Source organism: Lolium rigidum, chromosome 6 (genome assembly GCF_022539505.1).
Source record: "Lolium rigidum isolate FL_2022 chromosome 6, APGP_CSIRO_Lrig_0.1, whole genome shotgun sequence".
In the NCBI taxonomy this organism is placed as follows: Eukaryota; Viridiplantae; Streptophyta; class Magnoliopsida; order Poales; family Poaceae; genus Lolium; species Lolium rigidum.
In genome coordinates this window covers 8616144-8642343 of record NC_061513.1, presented here as the reverse complement: position 1 = coordinate 8642343, position 26200 = coordinate 8616144, and the positions used below count along the sequence as shown (strand labels likewise).

The 26200-nt window shown below is 42.5% G+C and overlaps 1 protein-coding gene across 1 annotated transcript; it reads left to right on the top strand.

Moving 5' to 3' along the window:
• The first annotated feature begins 3149 nt into the window (after window positions 1-3149).
• LOC124662136 lies at window positions 3150-4577 on the top strand. Its single transcript, XM_047200018.1, has 2 exons — window positions 3150-3375; window positions 3856-4577. Exons 1-2 carry the CDS (start codon window positions 3150-3152, stop codon window positions 4575-4577), a joined length of 948 nt encoding a protein of 315 aa, XP_047055974.1.
• The last annotated feature ends 21623 nt before the right edge of the window (window positions 4578-26200 follow it).

Here is a 26200-nt window from a genome sequence, read left to right as displayed (position 1 = left end):
TTCTCTCAGCTATATCGTTTGCGAATCATACTCGAGCCTCTGCGCTTTTGGGTGTTCGCAAATAACATATGTTATTTCGTCATATGTGTTCAAAATATTTGGACATGTTTAATGTAAACCAGCTATTTGTTGAGTGCTAATATTGCACACGTTTTTATCTTCAGGACCATGATACAAGTAGTTATATGCCCAGCTATACCAGCAATCCATAATAGTATGATATAAATTATATTTCTTTTCATAGTTCAGGCACCACATATATATGCATTTCGATATGAATTTATTGCTAGCTATACAAATGAGATATAGACACTAAGTGGAGAATTTGGTTTTCTTGGTTACAACGTTACGTCTTTGTCTGCGTGAGAGGTTCCGAAAGGATAATACAACCACCGTCTTATCAAGACTGTGTCGTATAGCCCCTATTGTACCTCAATCGTTTCAACACAAACTCCTTGCAGGTGTCTCCTAAAGTGTAGCTATTGACTTCCTCAAGTGAGGTGCAGTTCTTGACTTCCTCAAATGGGGTGCAATTTTGAGTCGTCAAGGAAATACTGGACATAATTATTATTAGTGTAAGAATATATAAACATGGAGATATTAAAACAAATAAATAAAATTGAACGATTAGTGGACTTACTTGTAATACAACTACAATAAGTAGATCATCAGCTAAAAAAGGAGACAAAGCAAGATGCTTTTCTGCCACCCGGGGACGAGGCAGACAAATGTCCCCTCTAGGAGTCCACAAAACAAAGGTGTGAGGACTACCTTGTAAGAAAATTTCCTAAGAAAATGCCAGCAGAAAACATCGCAAAGTTCGCTTTTAGTTACGTCTTTATCTATTTTTTATTAGGAGAATCTGCTGCATGACTTATGATCCACAACCAAACCATCTTATTAGTGTCATCAAAATAATATTCCTATTATACAAAAATATTAATGATAGGATGTAACGATGGACCCAGTCTGATGAATCAACTTCTGCCACATAAGCAAGCACATAAAGTTGTGGAAAAAATAGATCATATGAAAATACATCCATTATGTAGATATACACAAATCTATCCATATACATGCATAGATCCGGTCCAACACAATATCTAGCAAGTCAATCCGACCACATACAGACATAGATCCGGTTCAACACATAATTTTATCGTAGAAAACTCATCGAGCCGGTCGAACACATTAATATACTGGGGAAAACTCATCATTCCGGTCGAACACACTTGAGCTAATAAATGTAAAAATCAAACACCCTTGTGGCCAAACAATATTCCAATGTATCCTGCTTTACTAACTACCGATGTATGCAAGTGTATTCAAAATGAAGAGTATCGAATTCACATGGAGCTGAATCACAATGGTTTTATGGCCTCTTGTTATCTTTGCTGAAGTTACTCTTAATCCTAAGCAAAGAATATTCGAAGTTATTGAGTATTTGAACAAGGTAATAAGAAACAAAGTAAAGCAATACTAAAAGTAAATGAAAAGGGTTGTAGTCGTAGAATTGATTTGACTGAAAGGTGGTTTCTTGATTTTTGGTATCACTAGTACTAGAGGGGTGATCATGTGTGATCCACTATTATACAAGAGTTTTAAATGTTTCCCTTTTCATTACCAGGCTATCACTTATGTGTACACTGTGCATAATTCTCGCGTTGTCACTCGCAAGGCAAAAATATACTTCCATACCAAATGATCTCGTGAACTCATATTTGTAATCCATGTACATGAATACTAGATCAACATCATATTCTAAGTTGACGCACTAGATCATACCTCAACCTAGAACCGGGTAATCACTCACAAATGGATGAATAATAAAAGATAGATGAATATTATATCATTAAGGTCACACCATGTTCAATCTTACAAATACACAAGCTAATGAGAGATATGGGGTCCTTGATGGAGATGGTGATTGTGGCGGCGCACACGGCCTAAGGCCAACGCCCGGTGCTTGGTGGGGACACGCCTCCTTCTCCTCCTCTTGCTTGGGTGTTTAGGTGGTGTTGAGATATGATGGAGGCGACAACGCTGCAGGGCTTCTTCGTGGTGATGGTGGATGAAGATTGGTGTTGGCGGCTAGGTTTTCCCCTCCCTATATAGGCTCTCGGAGGTCAATTTTACATCCTAGGAAACCCCCACATCATATATGGCCTTGAGCCCTTGACAAAAGGACTTTGGTTTGCCTCCTGGAAAACCCCCGCACTGATGTAAAGTCATTGCCTTCTTTTAGTTATTTGGACGCCGTTTTCCCATACAAATTCTGATTGGGGTGTTCTTTGGCTCGTTGAATTCGTATGAACAAAGGCTAGAACACCATAGTCTTGAATTTTTATTATCGTGTGAAGGAAAAATATCAATTTTCCACTCTTGAAATGGCTAAGTCCTGGTACGTGTAACTTCTCGATATTGCATTCTCTTGCCTCCTTTCTCCGTGTTTTGTTTATAACTATTCAGAACACCTACACACACAGCGAAGAGAATAAAACAGTAATAAAATTCTAATAAAACTATTAGTTGTGTATATCTCTCATAAAAATGAATGGAATCAAGTAAAAATCATGCATAAAAGATATAATAATGGGGGGTTTATAAAGAAAAGGTAGGCTTAAAATATTATATAAAATCAACCCATCAACTAGGCTAGCTTATAGAACCGAACTTTAAATAGAAGTTTAAAATGCATGACAAACGAAAGTTAGGTCCCAACTTGGACGCCCATAATATATGTTTTGTTAATCCAATAATTAATAACATGTTCAAATGCGACAGTGTTGTAGTATTCACGTTAATTACTTACATTTACGACTATTAGTAAGATGATGCTAACCAAAAAGTCAAACAGCGCGTTATGAATCAGCAGAGAAGGAGCCACTTGGCATTGCTTCGTGCTTGTACTAACGTGGGCGGTTCGTTGGGCTGCCAGCACAGTTTGGTCAGGATGAATTAACGGAATGGACTCCTCACCTTTTTCCCTATGTCAACTCCCTTAATTGCATATGAACTTGCGTAGTCTTTGAGTACGTAGCTAGCACACCATCTGCATGTGAACTTATAAACCGGCCGGTTCCAAAACATCACACGGCTGCCACCTCAAACTCCGGTACACAAAAGGCCAACGAAGCGGCGATCGATCCATGGCGCGGCAGCAGCTCGTAGCTCTTCTCGCTGCTGTTCTGCTGGCCACCGCCGCCGCGGTGGTGCCGCTCTCCAACTACGGCGTGATAACGCCGCGGCCACGGTTGATAATGGGGAAGCGGGATGAGGAGTACTGCGGCAAGAAGAAGTGCGTGAACGTCAAGTGCGATAGCCGCTGCCCCGACCAGTGCTTCGTCCTCTGCCCCAGCTGCAAGACAATATGCAGTAAGTTCATATCAAATGCTATAGGGATTAGCATACTCACAACACTTCCGTTAAGGATATACCTTCTTAGCAATATAAATACACAATCTTCTGCCGATAGCTCGCTAAATTGTGTTATTTCTTCTGTTAAGTTTATCTATTTCTATATTTAGATTTAAAATTTAGACATGGGGTATGTAATATGCATTTATGCACTACTTTTATTACTACAATTATCATTATTGTCATTGAATTTCTCGTCATATTTATAGATGATATGAATATTTAATGCCTAATTTTCCAAGGAATTTTCTTGTTTTGTAGAAGAAAAAAACTAAATGGCTTAGCTTTACCTTCGCTATATATTTCTTAGCGTCTAGAAATTGTCGGCGCTAAGATGCATAGCCCGCTATTTTAAACTTGCGTCCATATACATGCACCTATAATGAAAATTTCCTTCTTCTATCTACAACTAACGCTACTATGCTATTTGACGTCAAGTCTGTGACTTCTATCCCGGCATCTCCTGCGGCGACCCGCGCTTCACCGGCGGCGACGGAAACAACTTCTACTTCCACGGTAGGAAGGACAAGGACTTTTGTGTCGTCTCTGATGCCGATCTCCACATTAACGCCCACTTCATCGGCAGCCACAACATCGGCATTGGACGTCACTTCACCTGGATCCAGGCGTTGGGCATCCGCTTTGCTGACCACCGTCTGTTGGTTGGCGCCAAGAAGACGGTGAAATGGAACGGCGGCATTGATCGTCTAGAGATGACCCTGGATGATGAGCCCATTGACATCCCCGCTAAGCTCGGCGCGGGGTGGGAATCAACATCCGTGGTGGGTTTGAGCATCACGAGGACCGCCATAGCCAACGGCATCAGAGTTCAACTTGTGGGGGTGTTTGACATCATGGCTAGCGCGGTGCCCGTCACGGAGAAGGACTCTCGCATCCACAACTACGGCGTGGTAGACGACGACTGCCTGGCTCACTTGGACATCGGGTTCAAGTTCCATGACCTTACCGACAATGTGCACGGTGTTCTTGGTCAGACATACCGCTCTGACTATGTCAACAAGCTCAGCTTGCGCACTAGCATGCCAGTCATGGGTGGCGCAACCAGCTACTTATCCTCCGATATCTTCGCTACCGATTGTTTGGTTGCTAGGTTCGGTCGCCACGATGGCATCTCCATGGTCGCAACCAGGGATGGTTGAATTCCTTACTAGTTGGTTGTTCGCGAGCCACTAGCCAACATACAACAACATATGAATAAGTTGATGTATAGAAGTGTGGTCTAAATAGGCCATATAACTTTTTTGGGTTTTTGTAAATTTTTGGAGACGGTATTTTTTTTAGCATCTTGCATATGTATGAAGGAAAAAATATAGCACTATAAATGAAATAGCATGGCTCTTGTCCAAAAGCTATACAAGTTATAGCGTGCTAATAGTGCACTATCTTTTGAAATAGCGTTTTGCAAAAAAAAAAAGGTCAAAAATAACAAATATAGCATGTATATCAAGGATTTTAGCAGCTAAAAAATTGTCGAGAGTAATGTGCATAACTAATTAACCAATTTAATCTGAATAGTATCAACATGTTTTCCTTTCCTCTCAGAGCAGCAAAACAAGAAGGACGCATTTTGACCCTAAATTTGGGCCACGTCTGTGTTTCCACGAACAGCCCGATCAGTTTAAGTTGGGAAAGTCGGGTATGCCGTATCTAAAAATATGGATCCCAGTTTTAGAAGACACCGAGTATGTTTTGTCCAAGCAATATGGAAAAATTAGTTAAGCTCCTCCCTATATGGACAAATTAGGCCGTGCGTGACGTACCTAATTTGTTGCGTGGCCGCCCGTGTGGGATTTTTTCCTTGGTTCAGCGTGTAGGCTATGTATGAGTTGTGTTCTGATACCTTCGGTTACCATATCGATTGATGATCGACCCACCCGGCCACCCCAAGACTCGGATCTCCGCCCGTGACAAAGCACTCATAGATCGATATGATCACCGTCGGCAACACCAGCATACAGGGAACCCCGTCCGCGGTGGTACATCATCAGTGGTCCGAGCTCCCCTACGATCTCCTCGGAAAAATCTACCCAGGCTCGATGCTCGGGCGGACCGCGTCCGTTTCGCCACCGTGTGCACGCCGCCGCGTCGCACCCGCACCGGCATATCCTTCCATGGCTGATTCTCGACCCTGGCAATGGTGATAACATGAACTGCCACTACGGGAACTAGTCAAGGAACCAGTCAAAAAAAAAAATTCAATTTTTTTTATCCCAATTTTTTTAATCTCTCACATGCACCATTTTAACTCTAACTACACTTAATATTAGGTCAAATTTCACTCATGGTCAAACTTCCCGGTCAGTCACCCATCCTCACACTACTCCACCCCTAGCACGCTTAACTTTTCAGTTCCATTTAGACTAGATTCCATGAATGAAATGACACCTTGTTGACAATAATACCATATCAATACTATTAACCCTTATTACTTGATATTGCACATCATTATTTTTTGAATTCCAAACAATTACCTACATAAACTACAAGAATAAGTATATTAATCTTGAATTCAAATGGACAATAAAATGATTTTTTTCTTTTTTATTTAATATGGAATAATTAATATCCTTAAATCTGTAAATCAAAATTTGACAAATAATATGTCTAAATCTATTAGAAAAATGAGAGGAATCCAAATATGACATCTATATCATATTTTGAATCTAAAAATAATTTTTCCAAAAATTCATGAGCATTTGATCATGTACCAGTAGTTCAAATCTCGCCGGCCTCCTACCGATTCGGCAGGAATTTATCTTTATCATGAGAGATGGACGGAAAAGTTCCAGATATACCGGTTGGGAAATTTTCCATCTTAGGTGGTCTAGTATTTTTAAAAAAAGTGTTTGTACCAATGTGAAACTTTAATTTGGTGGTTGCTTCACAAAACATCGCGTTTTCGGCACCTCAAAAATGAAAAATGGCTTTTTCGCGCGATGAAAAGGAAGATTTCCTCCTGCAACATCGTAAGACATCTTAAGATACACATGTGTGCATAATATAGGCACATTATCACAAACTATGCCACGATTCTATCCATAACATTGGTCGTTTGACCTAAATGTCATGAAACCTCGAACATGATAACTCATTTTGTGAAGGATTTTTTGTGATGTTCGCAATTTTCCAACTTTAATATTTATCCTTGCAACTATGACATATAATATGACAGCACGCGAAGGTTTCACATTGTTTGGATCATTTTTTAAATTGCTATACCCGTTTCAAACTATATTCAAAACGGCGGGCATGAAGATCCTTTGCCCGGGGTGGATCTCTGATGAAATAGCATGTTGTGAATCTAAAAATAATTTTTACAAAAATCTTGAGAAATATATCATGTACCTGTAGTTCAAATCTGGCCAGCCTCCTACCGATTCGGCAGGAATTTGTCTTTTTCATGAGGGGTGGATAAAGGTTCCAGATACACCGGTTGATAAATTTTCCATCTTAGTTGGTCTATTATTTTTGAAAAATGTGTTGGTACTTATGTGAATCTTTAATATGGTGGTTGCTTCACAAAACACCCCGTTTTTTGCACCTCAAAAATGAAAAATGGCTTTTTCGCGCGATGAAAAGGAAAATTTCCTCTTGCAACATCGTAAGACATCTCAAGATACACATGTGTGCATAATATAGGCACATTATCACAAACTATGCCGCGATTCTATCCATAACATTGGTCGTTTGACCTAAATGTCATGAAACCTCGAACATGGTAGCTCATTTTGTGAAGGATTTTTTGTGATGTTCACAATTTTCCAACTTTAATATTTTTCCTTGCAACTATGACACATAATATGACACCACGCGAAGGTTTCACATTGTTTGGATTGTTTTCGAATTTTTTATGCCCGTTTCAAACTATATTCAAAACGGCGGGCATGAAGATCCTTTGTCCGGGGCTGAGGCTCGCCAAACTTGCACTGGATCTCTGATGAAATAGCATGTTTTGAATCTAAAAATGATTTTTACAAAAAAATCTTGAGCATTATATCATGTAACTGTAGTTCAAATCTAGTCAGCCTCCTACCGATACGGCAGGAATTTGTCTTTTTCATGAGGGTGGACAGAAAGGTTCCAGATACACCGGTTAATAAATTGTCCATCTTATGTGGTCTAGTATTTTTTTTAAAATGTATTGGTACCAATGTGAAACTTCAATTTGGTGGTTCCTTCACAAAACACCTCGTTTTCGACACCTCAAAAATGGAAAATGGTTTTTGGTGCGATGAAATGGAAAACTTCCTCCTGCAACATCGTAAGATATCCCAAGATGCACATGTGCACACAATATGATCACATTATCACAAACTATACCTCGATTATATCCATAACATTTCTATGTGAAAGTCATAAAACATCGGATATGATAGCTCATTTTTGAGAAGGTTCTTTGAGATATTTTAAATATTCCAAGTTTGATATTTTCCAAGATAGAACTTATTTTTCTGAAAATTTTGATATATTATTTGTATTTTTCTGAATTATAATGATTTAGTTATGATTTTTTGAAGATTAATGTGGTAAAATGGAAAATAGCTATGCCGACGGCTTTGCCGTCGGCACAGCCTGACGTTGTTAGCTCACCGTCAGGGGCGGAGAGGCTGTACCGACGGCCGAAACTGTGCCGACGGTTGCCGTCGGCACAGACCTTCATGTGCCGACGGTTTACCTGTGCCGACGGCTGACCTGCTGGCCTGGTCGGAACGAGCCCTGTGCCGACGGCCCCGATATTTTGCCGTCGGCACAGGATCTGGCCGTCGGCACCTTGACTGGTTCCCGTAGTGTGCCCCCAAGACCGCGCGCACCTACACGAGCCTAAAGGCTGGTGCTTCGTGGGCGCGCGGTCACGAGGGCGCGCGGGTGGATCGCCTCGTCGCATGCCCCGTTCAGGATTATCAACCTCCTCTCAGGCGTAGAGGCGCCACTCTCCGGGGAGAATGTCACCCGCGCGCGCATCACTCCAGCCGACCGACCCGTTAGTCTTGCGCGCGAAAGATTATCTTCTCCGAGCAGCCCACCTTGAGCCGTTGTATCCTTGCCGCCTGATGCGTGTAGTTGACACGTCCGTTGGGAACCCCAAGAGGAAGGTGTGATGCGCACAGCGGCAAGTTTCCCTCAGTAAGAAACCAAGGTTTAATCGAACCAGTAGGAGTCAAGAAGCACGTTGAAGGTTGATGGCGGCGGGATGTAGTGCGGCGCAACACCGGAGATTCCGGCGCCAACGTGGAACCTCGCACAACACAACCAAAGTACTTTGCCCCAACGAAACAGTGAGGTTGTCAATCTCACCGGCTTGCCGTAACAAAGGATTAACCGTATTGTGTGGAAGATGATTGTTTGCAGAGAAAACAACAGAAACAAGTATTGCAGACGATTTGTATTTCAAGTATTAAAAGAATGGACCGGGGTCCACAGTTCACTAGAGGTGTCTCTCCCATAAGATAAAAGCATGTTGGGTGAACAAATTACAGTCGGGCAATTGACAAATAGAGAGGGCATAACAATGCACATACATGACATGATAAGTATAGTGAGATTTAATTGGGCATTACGACAAAGTACATAGACCGCCATCCAATTGCATCTATGCCTAAAAAGTCCGCCTTCAGGTTATCATCCGAACCCCCTCCAGTATTAAGTTGCTAACAACAGACAATTGCATTAAGTATGGTGCGTAATGTAATCAACAACTACATCCTTGGACATAGCGCCAATGTTTTATCCCTAGTGGCAACAACGACAACACAACCTTAGAACTTTCTGTCACTGTCCCGTGTGTCAATGCAGGCATGAACCCACTATCGAGCATAAATACTCCCTCTTGGAGTTAAGAGTAAAAACTTGGCCAGACCCTCTACTAGTAACGGAGAGCATGCAAGATCATAAACAACACATATGTAATAACTTGATAATTAACATGACATGGTATTCTCTATCCATCGGATCCCGACAAACACAACATAGAGTATTACGGATAGATGATCTTGATCATGTTAGGCAGCTCACAAGATCCAACAATGAAGCACAATGAGGAGAAGACAACCATCTAGCTACTTGCTATGGACCCATAGTCCGAGGGGTGAACTACTCACTCATCACTCCGGAGGCGACCATGGCGGTGTAGAGTCCTCCGGGAGATGAATCCCCTCTCCCGGCGGGGTGCCGGAGGAGATCTCCGAATCCCCCGAGATGGGATCGGCGGCGGCGGCGTCTCGGCAAGGTTTTCCGTATCGTGGTTTTTCGCATCGGGGTTTCGCGACGGAGGCTTTAAGTAGGCGGAAGGGCGGAGTCGGGGGCCCGACGAGGGGCCCACACCATAGGGCGGCGCGGGCCCCCCTTGGCCGCGCCGCCATGTGGTCCGGCCACCTCGTGGCCCCACTTCGTATGTTCTTCGGTCTTCCGGAAGCTCCGTGGAAAAATAGGCCCACGGGTCTTCGTTTCGTCCAATTCCGAGAATATTTCGTTACTAGGATTTCTGAAACCAAAAACAGCAGAAAACGAGAACCGGCACTTCGGCATCTTGTTAATAGGTTAGTTCCAGAAAATGCACGAATATGACATAAAGTGTGCATAAAACATGTAGGTATCATCAATAATATGGCATAGAACATAAGAAATTATCGATACGTCGGAGACGTATCAAGCATTTCTGAAGTGACATGCCATCATAACCTTGATCATACTATTTGTAAACATATGTAGTGGATGCAGCGATCAAAACAATGGTAATGACATGAGTAAACAGGTGAATCATATAGCAAAGACTTTTCATGAATAGTACTTCAAGACAAGTATTAATAAGTCTTGCATAAGAGTTAACTCATAAAGCAATAAATCAAAGTAAAGGCATTGAAGCAACACAAAGGAAGATTAAGTTTCAGCGGTTGCTTTCAACTTGTAACATGTATATCGCATGGATAATTGTCAACATAGAGTAATATAACAAGTACAATATGCAAGTATGTAGGAATCAATGCACAGTTCACACAAGTGTTTGCTTCTTGAGGTGGAGAGATATAGGTGAACTGACTCAACATAAAAGTAAAAGAATGGTTCTTCAAAGAGGAAAGCATCGATTGCTATATTTGTGCTAGAGAGTGGATTTTGTACACCCACGCATGGGTGTGGGTGTTTCCGTCACCGTCCATTGTGCTTTGAGATTCGGATAAAAAGAGGAGAGAGAAAGGAATCTTTCCATCTACCATGGTGGACACGAATCTCAAGGAATAAATGGACGGTGATGGAAACACCCACACCCATGCGTGGGTGTACAAAAGTATTTCCGATTTGTGCTAGAGCTTTTATTTTGAAAACATGAAACAATTTTGTCAACGGTAGTAATAAAGCATATGAGTTATGAAAGTTATATCTTACAAGTTGCAAGTCTCATGCATAGTATACTAATAGTGCCCGCACCTTGTCCTAATTAACTTGGACTATCGGATCTTTGCAATGCACATGTTTTGACCAAGTGTCACAATGGGGTACCTCCATGCCGCTCGTACAAAGGTCTAAGGAGAAAGCTCGCATTTTGGATTTCTCGCTTTTGATTATTCTCAACTTAGACATCCATACCGGGACAACATGGACAACAGATAATGGACTCCTCTTTAATGCATAAGCATGTGGCAACAATTATTATTCTCATATGACATTGAGGATATATGTCCAAAACTGAAACTTCCACCATGATTCATGGCTTTAGTTAGCGGCCCAATAATCTTCTCTAACAATATGCATGCTCCAACCATTAAGGTGGTAGATCTCTCTTACTTCAGACAAGACGGACATGCATAGCAACTCACATGATATTCAACAAAGAATAGTTGATGGCGTCCCCAGAAACATGGTTATCGCACAACAAGCAACTTAAATAAGAGATAAAGTGCATAAGTACATATTCAATACCACAATAGTTTTTAAGCTATTTGTCCCATGAGCTATATATTGCAAAGGTGAATGATGGAATTTTAAAGGTAGCACTCAAGCAATTTACTTTGGAATGGCGGATAAATACCATGTAGTAGGTAGGTATGGTGGACACAAATGGCATAGTGGTTGGCTCAAGGATTTTGGATGTATGAGAAGTATTCCCTCTCGATACAAGGTTTAGGCTAGCAAGGTTATTTGAAACAAACACAAGGATGAACGGTACAGCAAAACTCACATAAAAGACATATTGTAAACATTATAAGACTCCATATCGTCTTCCTTGTTGTTCAAAATTCAATACTAGATGTTATCTAGACTCTAGAGAAACCAAATATGCAAACCAAATTAGCAAGCTCTAAGTGTTTCTTCATTAATGGGTGCAAAGTATATGATGCAAGAGCTTAAACATGAGCACAACAATTTCCAAGTATCAAATTATCCAAGATATTTTAGAGTTACTACATGTAGCATTTTCCAATTCCAACCATATAACAATTTAACGAACAAGAAACTTCGCCATGAATACTATGAGTAAAGCCTAAGGACATATTTGTCCATATGCTACAGCGGAGCGTGTCTCTCTCCCATAAAGTGAATGCTAGGATCCATTTTATTCAAACAAAACAAAAAAAAACAAACTGACGCTCCAAGCAAAGTACATAAGATGTGACGGAATAAAAATATAGTTTCAGGGGAGGAACCTGATAATGTTGTCGATGAAGAAGGGGATGCCTTGGGCATCGCCAAGCTTAGATGCTTGAGTCTTCTTAGAATATGCAGGGGTGAACCACCGGGGCATCCCCAAGCTTAGAGCTTTCACTCTCCTTGATCATATTGCATCATACTCCTCTCTTGATCCTTGAAAACTTCCTCCACACCAAACTCGAAACAACTCATTAGAGGGTTAGTGCATAATAAAAATTCACATGTTCGAGAGGTGACACAATCATTCTTAACACTTCGGACATTGCATAAAGCTACTTGGACATTAGTGGATCAAAGAAATTCATCCAACATAGCAAAAGAGGCAATGCGAAATAAAAGACAGAATCTGTCAAAACAGAACGAGTCCGTAAAGATGGATTTTATTAGGCCACCAGACTTGCTCAAACGAAAATGCTCAAATTGAATGAAGTTGCGTACATATCTGAGGATCATGCTCGTAAATTGGCTTAATTTTCCGAGCTACCTACAGGGAGATAGACCCAGATTCGTGACGACGAAAGAAATGCAGAATCGCGCAGTAATCCAAATCTAGTACTTACTTTACTATCAAAGACTTTACTTGGCACAACAAAACATAAAACTAAGATAAGGAGAGGTTGCTACAGTAGTAAACAACTTCCAAGACACAAATATAAAACAAAAATACTGTAGTAAAAACATGGGTTGTCTCCCATAAGCGCTTTTCTTTAACGCCTTTCAGCTAGGCGCAAAAAGTGTAACTCAAGTAACATCAAGAGATGAAGCATCAACATCATAATTTGTTCTAATAATAGAATCATAAGGTAACTTCATTCTCTTTCTAGGGAAGTGTTCCATACCTTTCTTGAGAGGAAATTGATATTTAATATTACCTTCCTTCATATCAATAGTAGCACCAACGGTTCGAAGAAAAGGTCTTCCCAATATAATGGGGAAAGATGCATTGCATTCAATATCCAAGACAACAAAATCAACGGGGACAAGGTTATTGTTAACCATAATATGAACATTATCAACTTTCCCCAAAGGTTTCTTTTTAGCATTATCGGCGAGATTAACATCCAAATAACAATTTTTCAATGGTGGTAAGTCAAGCATATCATAGACTTTCTTAGGCATAACGTAAATACTTGCACCAAGATCACATAAAGCATTACAATCAAAATCTTTGACTCTCATTTTAATGATGGGCTCCCAACCATCCTCTAGCTTTCTAGGAATAGAAGTTTCAAGTTTTAGTTTCTCTTCTCTAGCTTTTATGAGAGCATTTGTAATATGTTTTGTGAAAGCCAAGTTTATAGCGCTAGCATTGGGACTTTTAGCAAGTTTTTGTAAGAACTTTATAACTTCAGAGATGTGGCAATCATCAAAATCTAAATCATTACAATCTAAAGCAATGGGATTATCATCCCCAAGGTTGGAAAAAATTTCAACAGTTTTATCACAAGCAGTTTCAGCAGTTTTAGCAGTTTCAGGTAATTTTGCGCGCTTTGCACTAGGAGTAGAAGCATTGCCAACACCAATTATTTTATCATGGATAGTAGGAGGTGCAGCAACATATGAATCATTAGCATTGCTAGTGGTGGTAATAGTCCAAACTTTAGCTACATTTTCCTTTTTAGCTAGTTTTTCATTTTCTTCTCTATCCCACCTAGCACGCAGTTCAGCCATTAATCTTATATTCTCATTAATTCTAAATTGGATGGCATTTGCTGTAGTAACAATTTTATTTTCAATATCCCTATTAGGCATAACTTTCGATTTTAAAAGATCAACATCAGAGGCAAGACTATCAACTCTAGAAACAAGAATATCAATTTTATTGAGCTTTTCCTCCACAGATTCGTTAAAGGCAGTTTGTGTACTAATAAATTCTTTAAGCATAGCTTCAAGTCCAGGGGGTGTATTTCTATTATTGTTGTAAGAATTCCCATAAGAATTAGCATAACCGTTACCATTATTATAAGGATATGGCCTATAGTTATTACTAGAATTGTTCCGATAAGCATTGTTGTTGAAATTATTATTTTTAATGAAGTTTACATCAACATGTTCTTCTTGGGCAACCAATGAAGCTAATGGAACATTATTAGGATCAACATTAGTCCTATCATTCGCAAGCATAGACATAATAGCATCAACCTTATCATTCAAGGAAGAGGATTCTTCAACGGAATTTACCTTCTTACCTTGTGGAGCTCTTTTCGTGTGCCATTCAGAGTAATTAACCATCATATTATCAAGGAGCTTTGTTGCTTCACCAAGAGTGATGGACATAAAGGTACCTCCAGCAGCTGAATCCAATAAATTCCGCGAAGAAAAATTTAGTCCTGCATAGAAGGTTTGGATGATCATCCAAGTAGTCAGTCCATGGGTTGGGCAATTTTTAACCAGAGATTTCATTCTTTCCCAAGCTTGAGCAACACGTTCATTATCTAATTGTTTAAAATTCATTATGCTACTCCTCAAAGATATAATTTTAGCAGGGGGATAATATCTACCAATAAAAGCATCCTTGCATTTAGTCCATGAATCAATACTATTCTTAGGCAGAGATAGCAACCAATCTTTAGCTCTTCCTCTTAATGAGAAAGGGAACAATTTTAATTTTATAATATCACCATCTACATCTTTATACTTTTGCATTTCACATAGTTCAACAAAATTATTGAGATGGGCAGCGAGCATCATCGGAACTAACACCAGAAAATTGCTCTCGCATAACAAGATTCAAGTAAAGCAGGTTTAATTTCAAAGAATTCTCGCTGTAGTAGCGAGGTGGAGCAATAGGTGTGCATAGGAAATCATTATTATTTGTGCTAGTGAAATCACACAACTTAGTATTTTCAGGGTTGGCCATTTTAGCAGTAGTAAATAAAGCAAACTAGATAAAGTAAATGCAAGTAAACTAAATTTTTTTGTGTTTTTGATATAGCAAACAAGACAGCAAATAAAGTAAAGCTACCAACTAATTTTTTTGTATTTTGATATAATGCAGCAAACAAAGTAGTAAATAAAATAAAGCAAGACAAAAACAAAGTAAAGAGGTTGGGAAGTGGAGACTCCCCTTGCAGCGTGTCTTGATCTCCCCGGCAACGGCGCCAGAAATTTGCTGCTGGCGTGGAGTTGACGTGGGAGATAGAAATCTTTGTGGTGTAACTTTTCTTCAGTCCCCGGCAACGGCGCCAGAAATTTGCTTGATGCGTGTAGTTGACACGTCCGTTGGGAACCCCAAGAGGAAGGTGTGATGCGCACAGCGGCAAGTTTCCCTCGATAAGAAACCAAGGTTTAATCGAACCGAGTAGGAGTCAAGAAGCACGTTGAAGGTTGATGGCGGCGGGATGTAGTGCGGAGCAACACCAGAGATTCCGGTGCCAACGTGGAACCTGCACAACACAACCAAAGTACTTTGCCCCAACGAAACAGTGAGGTTGTCAATCTCACCGGCTTGCTGTAACAAAGGATTAACCGTATTGTGTGGAAGATGATTGTTTGCGAGAGAAAACAATAAAACAAGTATTGCAGCAGATTTGTATTTCAGTATTAAAAGAATGGACCGGGGTCCACAGTTCACTAGAGGTGTCTCTCCCATAAGATAAAAGCATGTTGGGTGAACAAATTACAGTCGGGAAATTGACAAATAGAGAGGGCATACAATGCACATACATGACATGATAAGTATAGTGAGATTTAATTGGGCATTACGACAAAGTACATAGACCGCCATCCAACTGCATCTATGCCTAAAAGGTCCACCTTCAGGTTATCATCCGAACCCCTCCAGTATTAAGTTGCTAACAACAGACAATTGCATTAAGTATGGTGCGTAATGTAATCAACAACTACATCCTCGGACATAGCGCCAATGTTTTATCCCTAGTGGCAACAAGCACAACACAACCTTAGAACTTTCGTCACTCGTCCCGGTGTCAATGCAGGCATGAACCCACTATCGAGCATAAATACTCCCTCTTGGAGTTAAGAGCAAAAACTTGGCCGAGCCTCTACTAGTAACGGAGAGCATGCAAGATCATAAACAACACATATGTAATAACTTGATAATTAACATGACATGGTATTCTCTATCCATCGGATCCCGACAAACACAACATAGAGTATTACGGATAGATGATCTTGATCATGTTAGGCAGCTCACAAGATCCAACAATGAAGCACAATGAGGAGAAGACAACCATCTAGCTACTGCTATGGACCCATAGTCCAGGGGTGAACTACTCACTCATCACTCGGGAGGCGACCATGGCGGTGTAGAGTCCTCCGGGAGATGAATCCCCTCTTCGGCAGGGTGCCGGAGGAGATCTCCAGAATCCCCCGAGATGGGATCGGCGGCGGCGGCGTCTCAGTAAGGTTTTCCGTATCGTGGTTTTTCGCATCAGGGGTTTCGCGACGGAGGCTTTAAGTAGGCGGAAGGGCAGCGTCGGGGGCCGACGAGGGGCCCACACCATAGGGCGGCGCGGGCCCCCCTGGCCGCGCCGCCATGTGGTCTCGGCCACCTCGTGGCCCCACTTCGTATGTTCTTCGGTCTTCCGGAAGCTCCGTGGAAAAATAGGCCCCCGGGTCTTCGTTTCGTCCAATTCCGAGAATATTTCGTTACTAGGATTTCGAAACCAAAAACAGCAGAAAACAGGAACCGGCACTTCGGCATCTTGTTAATAGGTTAGTTCCAGAAAATGCACGAATATGACATAAAGTGTGCATAAAACATGTAGGTATCATCAATAATATGGCATAGAACATAAGAAATTATCGATACGTCGGAGACGTATCAGTCGGTTTACGATCGCCATGCGTGGCCGCCAGGCTCGATCACGAGTTGGATGTTCCGATTATGCGGTGAAAACCCCAAATCGTAGTAGGTCGTTTTAGCTTTATCTTGATCAAGCAGGACCACCATCCGATCGTACACCTCGTACGCATCATGGGTGGATCGGCTCTTTGAGCCGATTCACAGGACAACCTGAGAGCCGATCGAGGCTCGTATTTAACGTTTACGTGTATGCCATGCAGGAAACTAAGTGAGGCATCATCCAACACCTTCCTGACCAGGTATAGGTCAGGTGGCACGCCCTTGCATCAGCATCGGACGTGCGTGCCGAAGGCTTTGCGGGCTGTCGCTCGGAGGGACCAGGGCCAGCCCGCGGTCCCGGGAGATTCCCGGCTCTACGGTGTTGCCCGTCGCTGCCCGCCGGTGGGTTTCTGACCGCAACACATTCTGGCACGCCCGGTGGGACGATCTTCGACATCAACCGCATCGCCATCTACATCCGAGATGGCGGAAGGCACTCCGGTCAAGTACGAGGATCTGACTGAGGAGCTCAAGAAGAAGCATGACGAGATCAAAGCAGTCCTCGAAGCCGACCTCATCGGCTCTTTTCACAGAACCCGCTCACATGGCATCGGGTGGAAGGGGTTCTCACCGAAGGCGCGCTCGATGGAGTGGACCTGTCCACCTCGTCGAAGAACGCACCGGGTCGCCGCGTCGAGGAGATCAACTTCATGGTGGCTCATTCGCTGCACCGCCATTCTCGAGAGCCTCGGTGAACACTTTGGAGTGTGTCGCTCTCGCGCGTGATCCAGAAATCATGAGCCATCGGTATTCTCCGTCAGGACCAGCTCTGGGGACTTACCAAGGAGAGATGCCACTCCAGTCCCGTCCACCGCTGCCGTTCGCGTTGGCAGCACCAGAAGTGCCGAGTTCATCGGCATACGTCGTCTACAAGATTGGTGGTGACCCTATTGACTACCAATTCTTACATAAGGCGCCCAAGGAGATCCCCCACGGATACACGTGCACATACGTGCCAGACTGCAGTAACTAGGCACTCTCGAACCAGGCTGCAACAGCAGGGACTTCTGGAACAGCAGGAGGAGCTTCAGGAACAGATCTTGAGAAGCAGACGTGGCTGGCTAAGTACGCCACTCCGACAAACCTCCAGAGCTCAGCTCCTGCAGTTGGCTCAGAGCTGGAAAAGCAAACATGGCTGGCTAAGTATGCCACCCCGGCGAATCTTCAGAGTTCGACGCCTGCAGCCATCACCGCGGATCAGATTTGTACAATCCTGAAAGACCGGTTCGGCATGATGCCGAAAAGGAGGACAATCGGCTATTCCAAGCCGTACCCCAACGAGTACGAATTGATCCCGCTACCACCCAAATATCGGCTCCACTGATTTCACCAAGTTTAATGGATCGGATGGTTCCAGCTCCATCGAGCATGTGAGCCGATATTTGGCACAGTCGGGCACGATCTCGGCATCGGACGAGCTGCGCGTGAGGTTCTTTGCACAGTCCCTCACAGGATCGGCTTTCGGGTGGTACACATCGAGGCCACCAGACTCAATCCGGACTTGGAAGCAGTTGGAAGAGCAGTTCCACATACAGTATCACTCAGAGGCTTCCGAGGCTGGCATTGCCGATCTAGCACAAGTACGACATAAGCACGGGGAAACAGTGGCAGAATACGTCCAGCGCTTCAGGACCGTTAGGAACCGATGCTATTCGGTTCATGTGAGTGAAAAGAAGCGGCCGAGTTGGCGGTGGTGGGCCTCTCATCATCGATCAAGGACGTGGCCTCCCAAGCGAGACTACCCTTCACCGGCGCACATGGTGCGAGAAGCCGTCGGCATATGAACGAGCGCCACCCGGATGTTTACCAGGATAAATTCAAGCGCGCGGTGGTCCTGGTTGAGGCAGATGAAGATGAAGGTGCTGCGGGAGATCAAGAGGTAGCAGTGGCTGAATGGACTCGTGGGGCAAGCCCCGTGTCCTGTAAATGGGTTAAGCCACAAGGTCCTCCAAAAGGGTTCGACTTCGACGTGACCAAAGCTGAGCAGATTTTCGACCTCTTACTCAAGGAGAAGCAGCTGAAGTTACCCGAAGGCCACAAGATCCCCACGGTGCGAGGAGCTGAACGGAAAGCCATACCGCAAATGGCATAACACGTTCACCCACGCCACCAACGACCGCAGGGTGTGGCGTCGGCAGGTCCAAATGGCGATAGAACAAGGGCGTCTAATTTTCGAGCCGTACGCCATGAAGGTCGACACACACCCCTTCCCCGCCGTTAACATGGTGGAGTGCACTTACCATGGAGGGTGCCAGCCAGGATTCTCGTGCAATATCAACATGGTAGGACTTGGGCACCACTGCTGGAAGGACGGAGATGAGGGCAGACTGCTCTCATAGCAAGGACACGAGAGGAAGCCGCTCCACGCGATCGGCTCCGTCACGATGGCAAGCGCTACACCACAGAGGGAGAAGTGAGGAACGTAAGATATCAGCGACCTCTCTCTGATCACCTCCTCAACAAGTATGTGGGTCAATACGACCAACGCCGGCGATACAACGACGATGATGAAAGAGATCGTCTGGTTAGGGACGCCAGGAGACACCGTCGGCATGATCGCGACGAGGAGCGATATGAGCGCCACGCCAAGGAAAAGTCGAGGGAGCAAGACGACGTGGATAGGCACCGGGACTGCCCCTTCTTCGGACACTCGCTGGGATTCGAGGAATGAGCCGATTGCCTACAATCGGCAACTCGCCCGAATGTAAACAAAAGAAGAAGGACGCAGCTAACGTGTCTGTGTTCAAACGTCTAGGGCCTCTCCCGCCTCGGGACAAGCACGCTGAGTCCTCTCGGGTAGAAGATCTCGAGGAACTAGAGGACGATGATGAAGAAGACAAGTATCATCGGCCAAGGTGGTGCCCTGATGGACTCAGCCGTTCCCAAAAGCGAAGGGTTCAGCGACTACGTGGTTTGGAGGAAGCTGAAAGATTATACCTGCACACGTTGAGGAAGGCGCGGCCTGATCTGGCCGCTAAAATTCAGCGAACCCTGGACGAAGAAGGTCGGCCACAAAGGAAAGAGTGGCGCCCCATACAAAAGAAAGCCGATGATGAGACATCGGCTGGCACAAACATGGTGTTCATCCTTCCAACGTAGTTTAGTGCTCCAGGAGTAGACGAAGCACCTGTGGCACAACTTGACTACGGCCCACGGCCGGTCATCTTTGAGAAGCCACGAGAAAGAAGCTACAGGCATCTGAAGGCCCTGTACTTGCGAGGCTACATCAATGGGTGATGGCGTGTATTTCACACGTTCGTTGGGCAACCCCAAGAGGAAGGTATGATGCGCACAGCAGCAAGTTTTCCCTCAGAAAGAAACCAAGGTTTATCGAACCAGGAGGAGCCAAGAAGCACGTTGAAGGTTGATGGCGGCGAGATGTAGTGCGGCGCAACACCGAGGATTCCGGCGCCAACGTGGAACCCGCACAACACAACCAAAGTACTTTGCCCCAACGAAACAAAGTGAGGTTGTCAATCTCACCGGCTTGCTGTAACAAAGGATTAACCGTATTGTGTGGAAGATAATTGTTTGCGAGAAAACAAGTAGAACAAGTATTGCAAGTAGATTGTATTTCAAGAAAGAGAATTGGACCGGGGTCCACAGCTCACTAGAGGTGTCTCTCCCATAAGACGAACAAGCATGTTGGGTGAACAAATTACGCGTTGGGAAATTGACAAATAAAGAGAGCATGACAATGCACATACATATCATGATGAGTATAGTGAGATTTAATTGGGCATTACGACAAAGTACATAGACCGCCATCCAACCGCATCTATGCCTAAAAAGTCCACCTTCAGGTTATCATCCGAACCCCTTCCAAGTATTAAGTTGCTAACAACAGTACAATTGCATTAAGTATGGTGCGTAATGTAACTAGTGACTACATCCTTGAACATAGCACTCAATGTTTTATCCCTAGTGGCAACAAAGCACAACACAACCTTAGAACTTTCTCACATCGTCCTGGTGTCAATGCGTGCATGAACCCACTATCGAGCATAAGTACTCCCTCTTGGAGTTACAAGCATCTACTTGGCCAGAGCATCTACTAGTAACGGAGAGCATGCAAGATCATAAACAACACATAAGCATAACTTTGATAATCAACATAACAAGTATTCTCTATTCATCGGATCCCAACAAACGCAACATATAGAATTACGGATAGATGATCTTGATCATGATAGGCAGCTCACAAGATCCGACAATGATAGCACAATGGGGAGAAGACAACCATCTAGCTACTGCTATGGACCCATAGTCCAGGGGTAGACTACTCACACATCACACCGGAGGCGACCATGGCGGCGTAGAGTCCTCCGGGAGATGATTCCCCTCTCCGGCAGGGTGCCGGAGGCGATCTCCTCGGATCCCCCGAGATGGGATCGGCGTTGGCGGCGTCTCCGGAAGGTTTTCCGTATCGTGGTTCTCGGATCGGGGGTTTCGTCACGGAGGCTTTAAGTAGGCGAAAGGGCAAGTCGAGAGGGGGCACAGGGGCCCCAGATGACAGGGCGGCGCGGCCAAGGGGGGGGCGCGCCGCCCTAGGGTTTGGCTCCCCTGTGGCCCCACTTCGTTTCGTCTTCGGACTTCTGGAAGCTTCGTGGAAAAATAGGCCCCTGGGCGTTGATTTCGTCCAATTCCGAGAATATTTCCTTACTAGGATTTCTGAAACCAAAAACAGCAGAAAACAAAGAATCGGCACTTCGGCATCTTGTTAATAGGTTAGTTCCGTAAAATGCACGAATATGACATAAAGTGTGCATAAAACATGTAGATAACATCAATAATGTGGCATGGAACATAAGAAATTATCGATACGTCGGAGACGTATCAGCATCCCTAAGCTTAGTTCTCGCTCGTCCCGAGCGTGTAAAACGATAACACAGATAATTTCGGAGTGACATGCCATCATAATCTTGATCATACTATTTGTAAAGCATATGTAGTGAATGCAGCGATCAAAACAATATGTATGACATGAGTAAACAAGTGAATCATATAGCAAAGACTTTTCATGAATAGCACTTCAAGACAAGCATCAATAAGTCTTGCATAAGAGTTAACTCATAAAGCAATAATTCATAGTAAAGGCATTGAAGCAACACAAAAGAAGATTAAGTTTCAGCGGTTGCTTTCAACTTGTAACATGTATATCTCATGGATATTGTCAACATAGAGTAATATAATAAGTGCAATAAGCAAGTATGTAGGAATCAATGCACAGCTTCACACAAGTGTTTGCTTCTTGAGGTGGATAGAAATAGGTGAACTGACTCAACATTGAAAGTAAAAGAATGGTCCTCACAGAGGAAAAGCATCGATTGCTATATTTGTGCTAGAGCTTTGATTTTGAAAACATGAAACAATTTTGTCAACGGTAGTAATAAAGCATATGCATCATGTAAATTATATCTTATAAGTTGCAAGCCTCATGCATAGTGTACCAATAGTGCCCGCACCTTGTCCTAATTAGCTTGGACTACCTGGATTATCACCGCAATACATATGCTTTAACCAAGTATCACAAAGGGGTACCTCTATGCCGCCTGTACAAAGGTCTAAGGAGAAAGCTCGCATTTGGATTTCTCGCTTTTGATTATTCTCAACTTAGACATCCATACCGGGACAACATAGACAACAGATAATGGACTCCTCTTTTAATGCTTTAAGCATTTGACAACAATTAATTCTTTTCTCATTAGAGATTTGAGGATGTTTGTCCAAAACTGAAACTTCCACCATGGATCATGGCTTTAGTTAGCGGCCCAATGTTCTTCTCTCACAATATGCATGCTCAAACCATTCAACTCAGTGTAGATCGCCCTTACTTCAGACAAGACGAACATGCATAGCAACTCACATGAAATTCAACAATGAGTTGATGGCGTTCCCCAAAAAACATGGTTATCGCACAACAAGCAACTTAATAAGAGATAAAGTGCATAATTACATATTCAATACCACAATAGTTTTTAAGCTATTTGTCCCATGAGCTATATATTGCAAAGGTGAATGATGGAATTTTAAAGGTAGCACTCAAGCAATTTACTTTGGAATGGCGGAAAATACCATGTAGTAGGTAGGTATGGTGGACACAAATGGCATAGTGGTTGGCTCAAGTATTTTGGATGCATGAGAAGTATTCCCTCTCGATACAATGGTTTAGGCTAGCAAGGCTTATTTGAAACAAACACAAGGATGAACCGGTGCAGCAAAACTCACATAAAAGACATATTGAAAACATTATAAGACTCTACACCGTCTTCCTTGTTGTTCAAACTCAATACTAGAAATTATCTAGACCTTAGAGAAACCAAATATGCAAACCAAATTTTAGCATGCTCTATGTATTTCTTCATTAATGGGTGCAAAGCATATGATGCAAGAGCTTAATCATGAGCACAACAATTGCCAAGTATCACATTACCCAAGACATTTATAGCAATTACTACATGTATCATTTTCCAATTCCAACCATATAACAATTTAACGAAGGAGAAACTTCGCCATGAATACTATGAGTAGAAACCAAGGACATACTTGTCCATATGCTACAGCGGAGCGTGTCTCTCTCCCATAAAGTGAATGCTAGGATCCATTTTATTCAAACAAAACAAAAACAAAAACAAACCGACGCTCCAAGAAAAAGCACATAAGATGTGATGGAATAAAAATATAGTTTCAGGGGAGGAACCCGATAATGTTGTCGATGAAGAAGGGGATGCCTTGGGCATCCCCAAGCTTAGACGCTTGAGTCTTCTTGATATATGCAGGGGTGAACCACCGGGTGCATCCCCAAGCTTAGAGCTTTCACTCTCCTTGATCATGTTGCATCATACTCCTCTCTTGATCCTTGAAAACTTCCTCCACACCAAACTCGAAACAACTCATTAGAGGGTTAGTGCACAATATAAATTGACATATTCAGAGGTGACACAATCATTCTTAACACTTCTGGACATTGCATAATGCTACTGGACATTAGTGGATCAAAGAAATTCATCCAACATAGCGAAAGAGGCAATGCGAAATAAAAGGCAGAATCTGTCAAAACAGAACAGTTCGTATTGACGAATTTTAAAATGGCACCAGACTTGCTCAAATGAAAATGCTCAAATTGAATGAAAGTTGCATACATATCTGAGGATCATGCACGTAAATTGGCATAATTTTCTGAGTTACCTACAGGGAGGTGGACCCAGATTCGTGACAGCAAAGAAATCTGGAACTGTGCAGTAATCCAAATCTAGTACTTACTTTTCTATCAACGGCTTAACTTGGCACAACAAAACACAAAACTAAGATAAGGAGAGGTTGCTACAGTAGTAAACAACTTCCAAGACACAAAATAAAAACAAGGTACTGTAGGTAAAAACATGGGTTGTCTCCCATAAGCGCTTTCTTTAACGCCTTTCAGCTAGGCGCGAAAGTGTGTATCAAGTATTATCAAGAGACGAAGTGTCAACATCATAATTTGTTCTCATAATAGAATCAAAAGGTACCTTCATTCTCTTTCTAGGGAAGTGTTCCATACCTTTCTTGAGAGGAAATTGATATTTTATATTACCTTCCTTCATATCAATGGTAGCACCAACAAGTTCAAGAAAAGGTCTTCCCAATATAATGGGACAAGATGCATTGCATTCAATATCCAAGACAACAAAATCAACGGGAACAAGGTTCTTGTTAACGGTAATGCGAACATTATCAACCTTACCCAAAGGTTTCTTTGTAGAATGATCAGCAAGATTAACATCCAAATAACAATTTTTCAGCGGTGGCAAGTCAAGCATATTATAAATTTTCTTAGGCATAACAGAAATACTTGCACCAAGATCACATAAAGCATTACAATCAAAATCTTTAACCTTCATCTTAATGATGGGCTCCCAACCATCCTCTAGCTTTTTAGGAATAGAGGCTTCGCGCTCTAATTTCTCTTCTCTAGCTTTTATGAGAGCATTTGTAATATGATGCGTGAAAGCCAAATTTATAACACTAGCATTAGGACTTTTAGCAAGTTTTTGCAAGAACTTTATAACTTCAGAGATGTGGCAATCATCAAAATTCAAACCATTATAATCTAAAGCAATGGGATCATCATCCCCAATGTTGGAAAAAATTTCAGCAGACTTTATCACAGAGCAGTTTCAGCAGCTTTAGCAGCTTCAGGCAGTTTTCGCGCTTTGCATTAGAAGTGGAAACATTGCTAACACCAATTCTTTTATTAGTATGAGTAGGAGGTGCAGCAACATGTGTAGCATTAGCATTACTAGTGGTGGTAATAGTCCAAACTTTAGCTATATTCTTCTCTTTAGCTAGTTTTTCATTTTCTTCTCTATCCCACCTAGCACGCAGCTTCAGCCATTAATCTTATATTCTCATTAATTCTAACTTGAATGGCATTTGCTGTAGTAGTAATTTTATCATGATAATTCTCATTAGGCAAAACTTTTGATTTCAAAAGATCAACATCAGCAGCAAGACTATCGACTTTAGAAGCAAGTATATCAATTTTCCCGAGCTTTTCTTCAACATGATTTGTTAAAAGCAGTTTGTGTACTAATAAATTCTTTAAGCATGGCTTCAAGTCCAGGGGGTGAATTCCTATTATTGTTGTAAGAATTTCCATAAGAATTACCATAGCCGTTGCCATTATTATAAGGATATGGCCTATAGTTGTTACTAGAATTGTTCCAGTAAGCATTGTTGTTGAAATTATTATTTTTAATGAAGTTTACATCAACATGTTCTTCTTGTGCAACCAATGAAGCTAATGGAACATTATTAGGATCAATATTAGTCCTATCATTCACAAGCATAGACATAATAGCATCAATCTTATCACTCAAGGAAGAGGTTTCTTCGACATGAATTTACCTTCTTACCTTGTGGAGCTCTTTCCGTGTGCCATTCAGAGTAGTTGATCATCATATTATCAAGAAGCTTTGTTGCTTCACCAAGAGTGATGGACATAAAGGTACCTCCAAGCAGCTGAATCCAATAAATTCCGTGAAGAAAAATTTAGTCCCGCATAGAAGGTTTGGATGATCATCCAAGTAGTCACTCCATGGGTTGGGCAATTTTTAACCAGAGATTTCATTCTTTCCCAAGCTTGAGCAACATGTTCAGTATCTAATTGTTTAAAATTCATTATGCTACTCCTCAAAGATATAATTTTAGCAGGGGGATAATATCTACCAATAAAAGCATCCTTGCATTTAGTCCATGAATCAATACTATTCT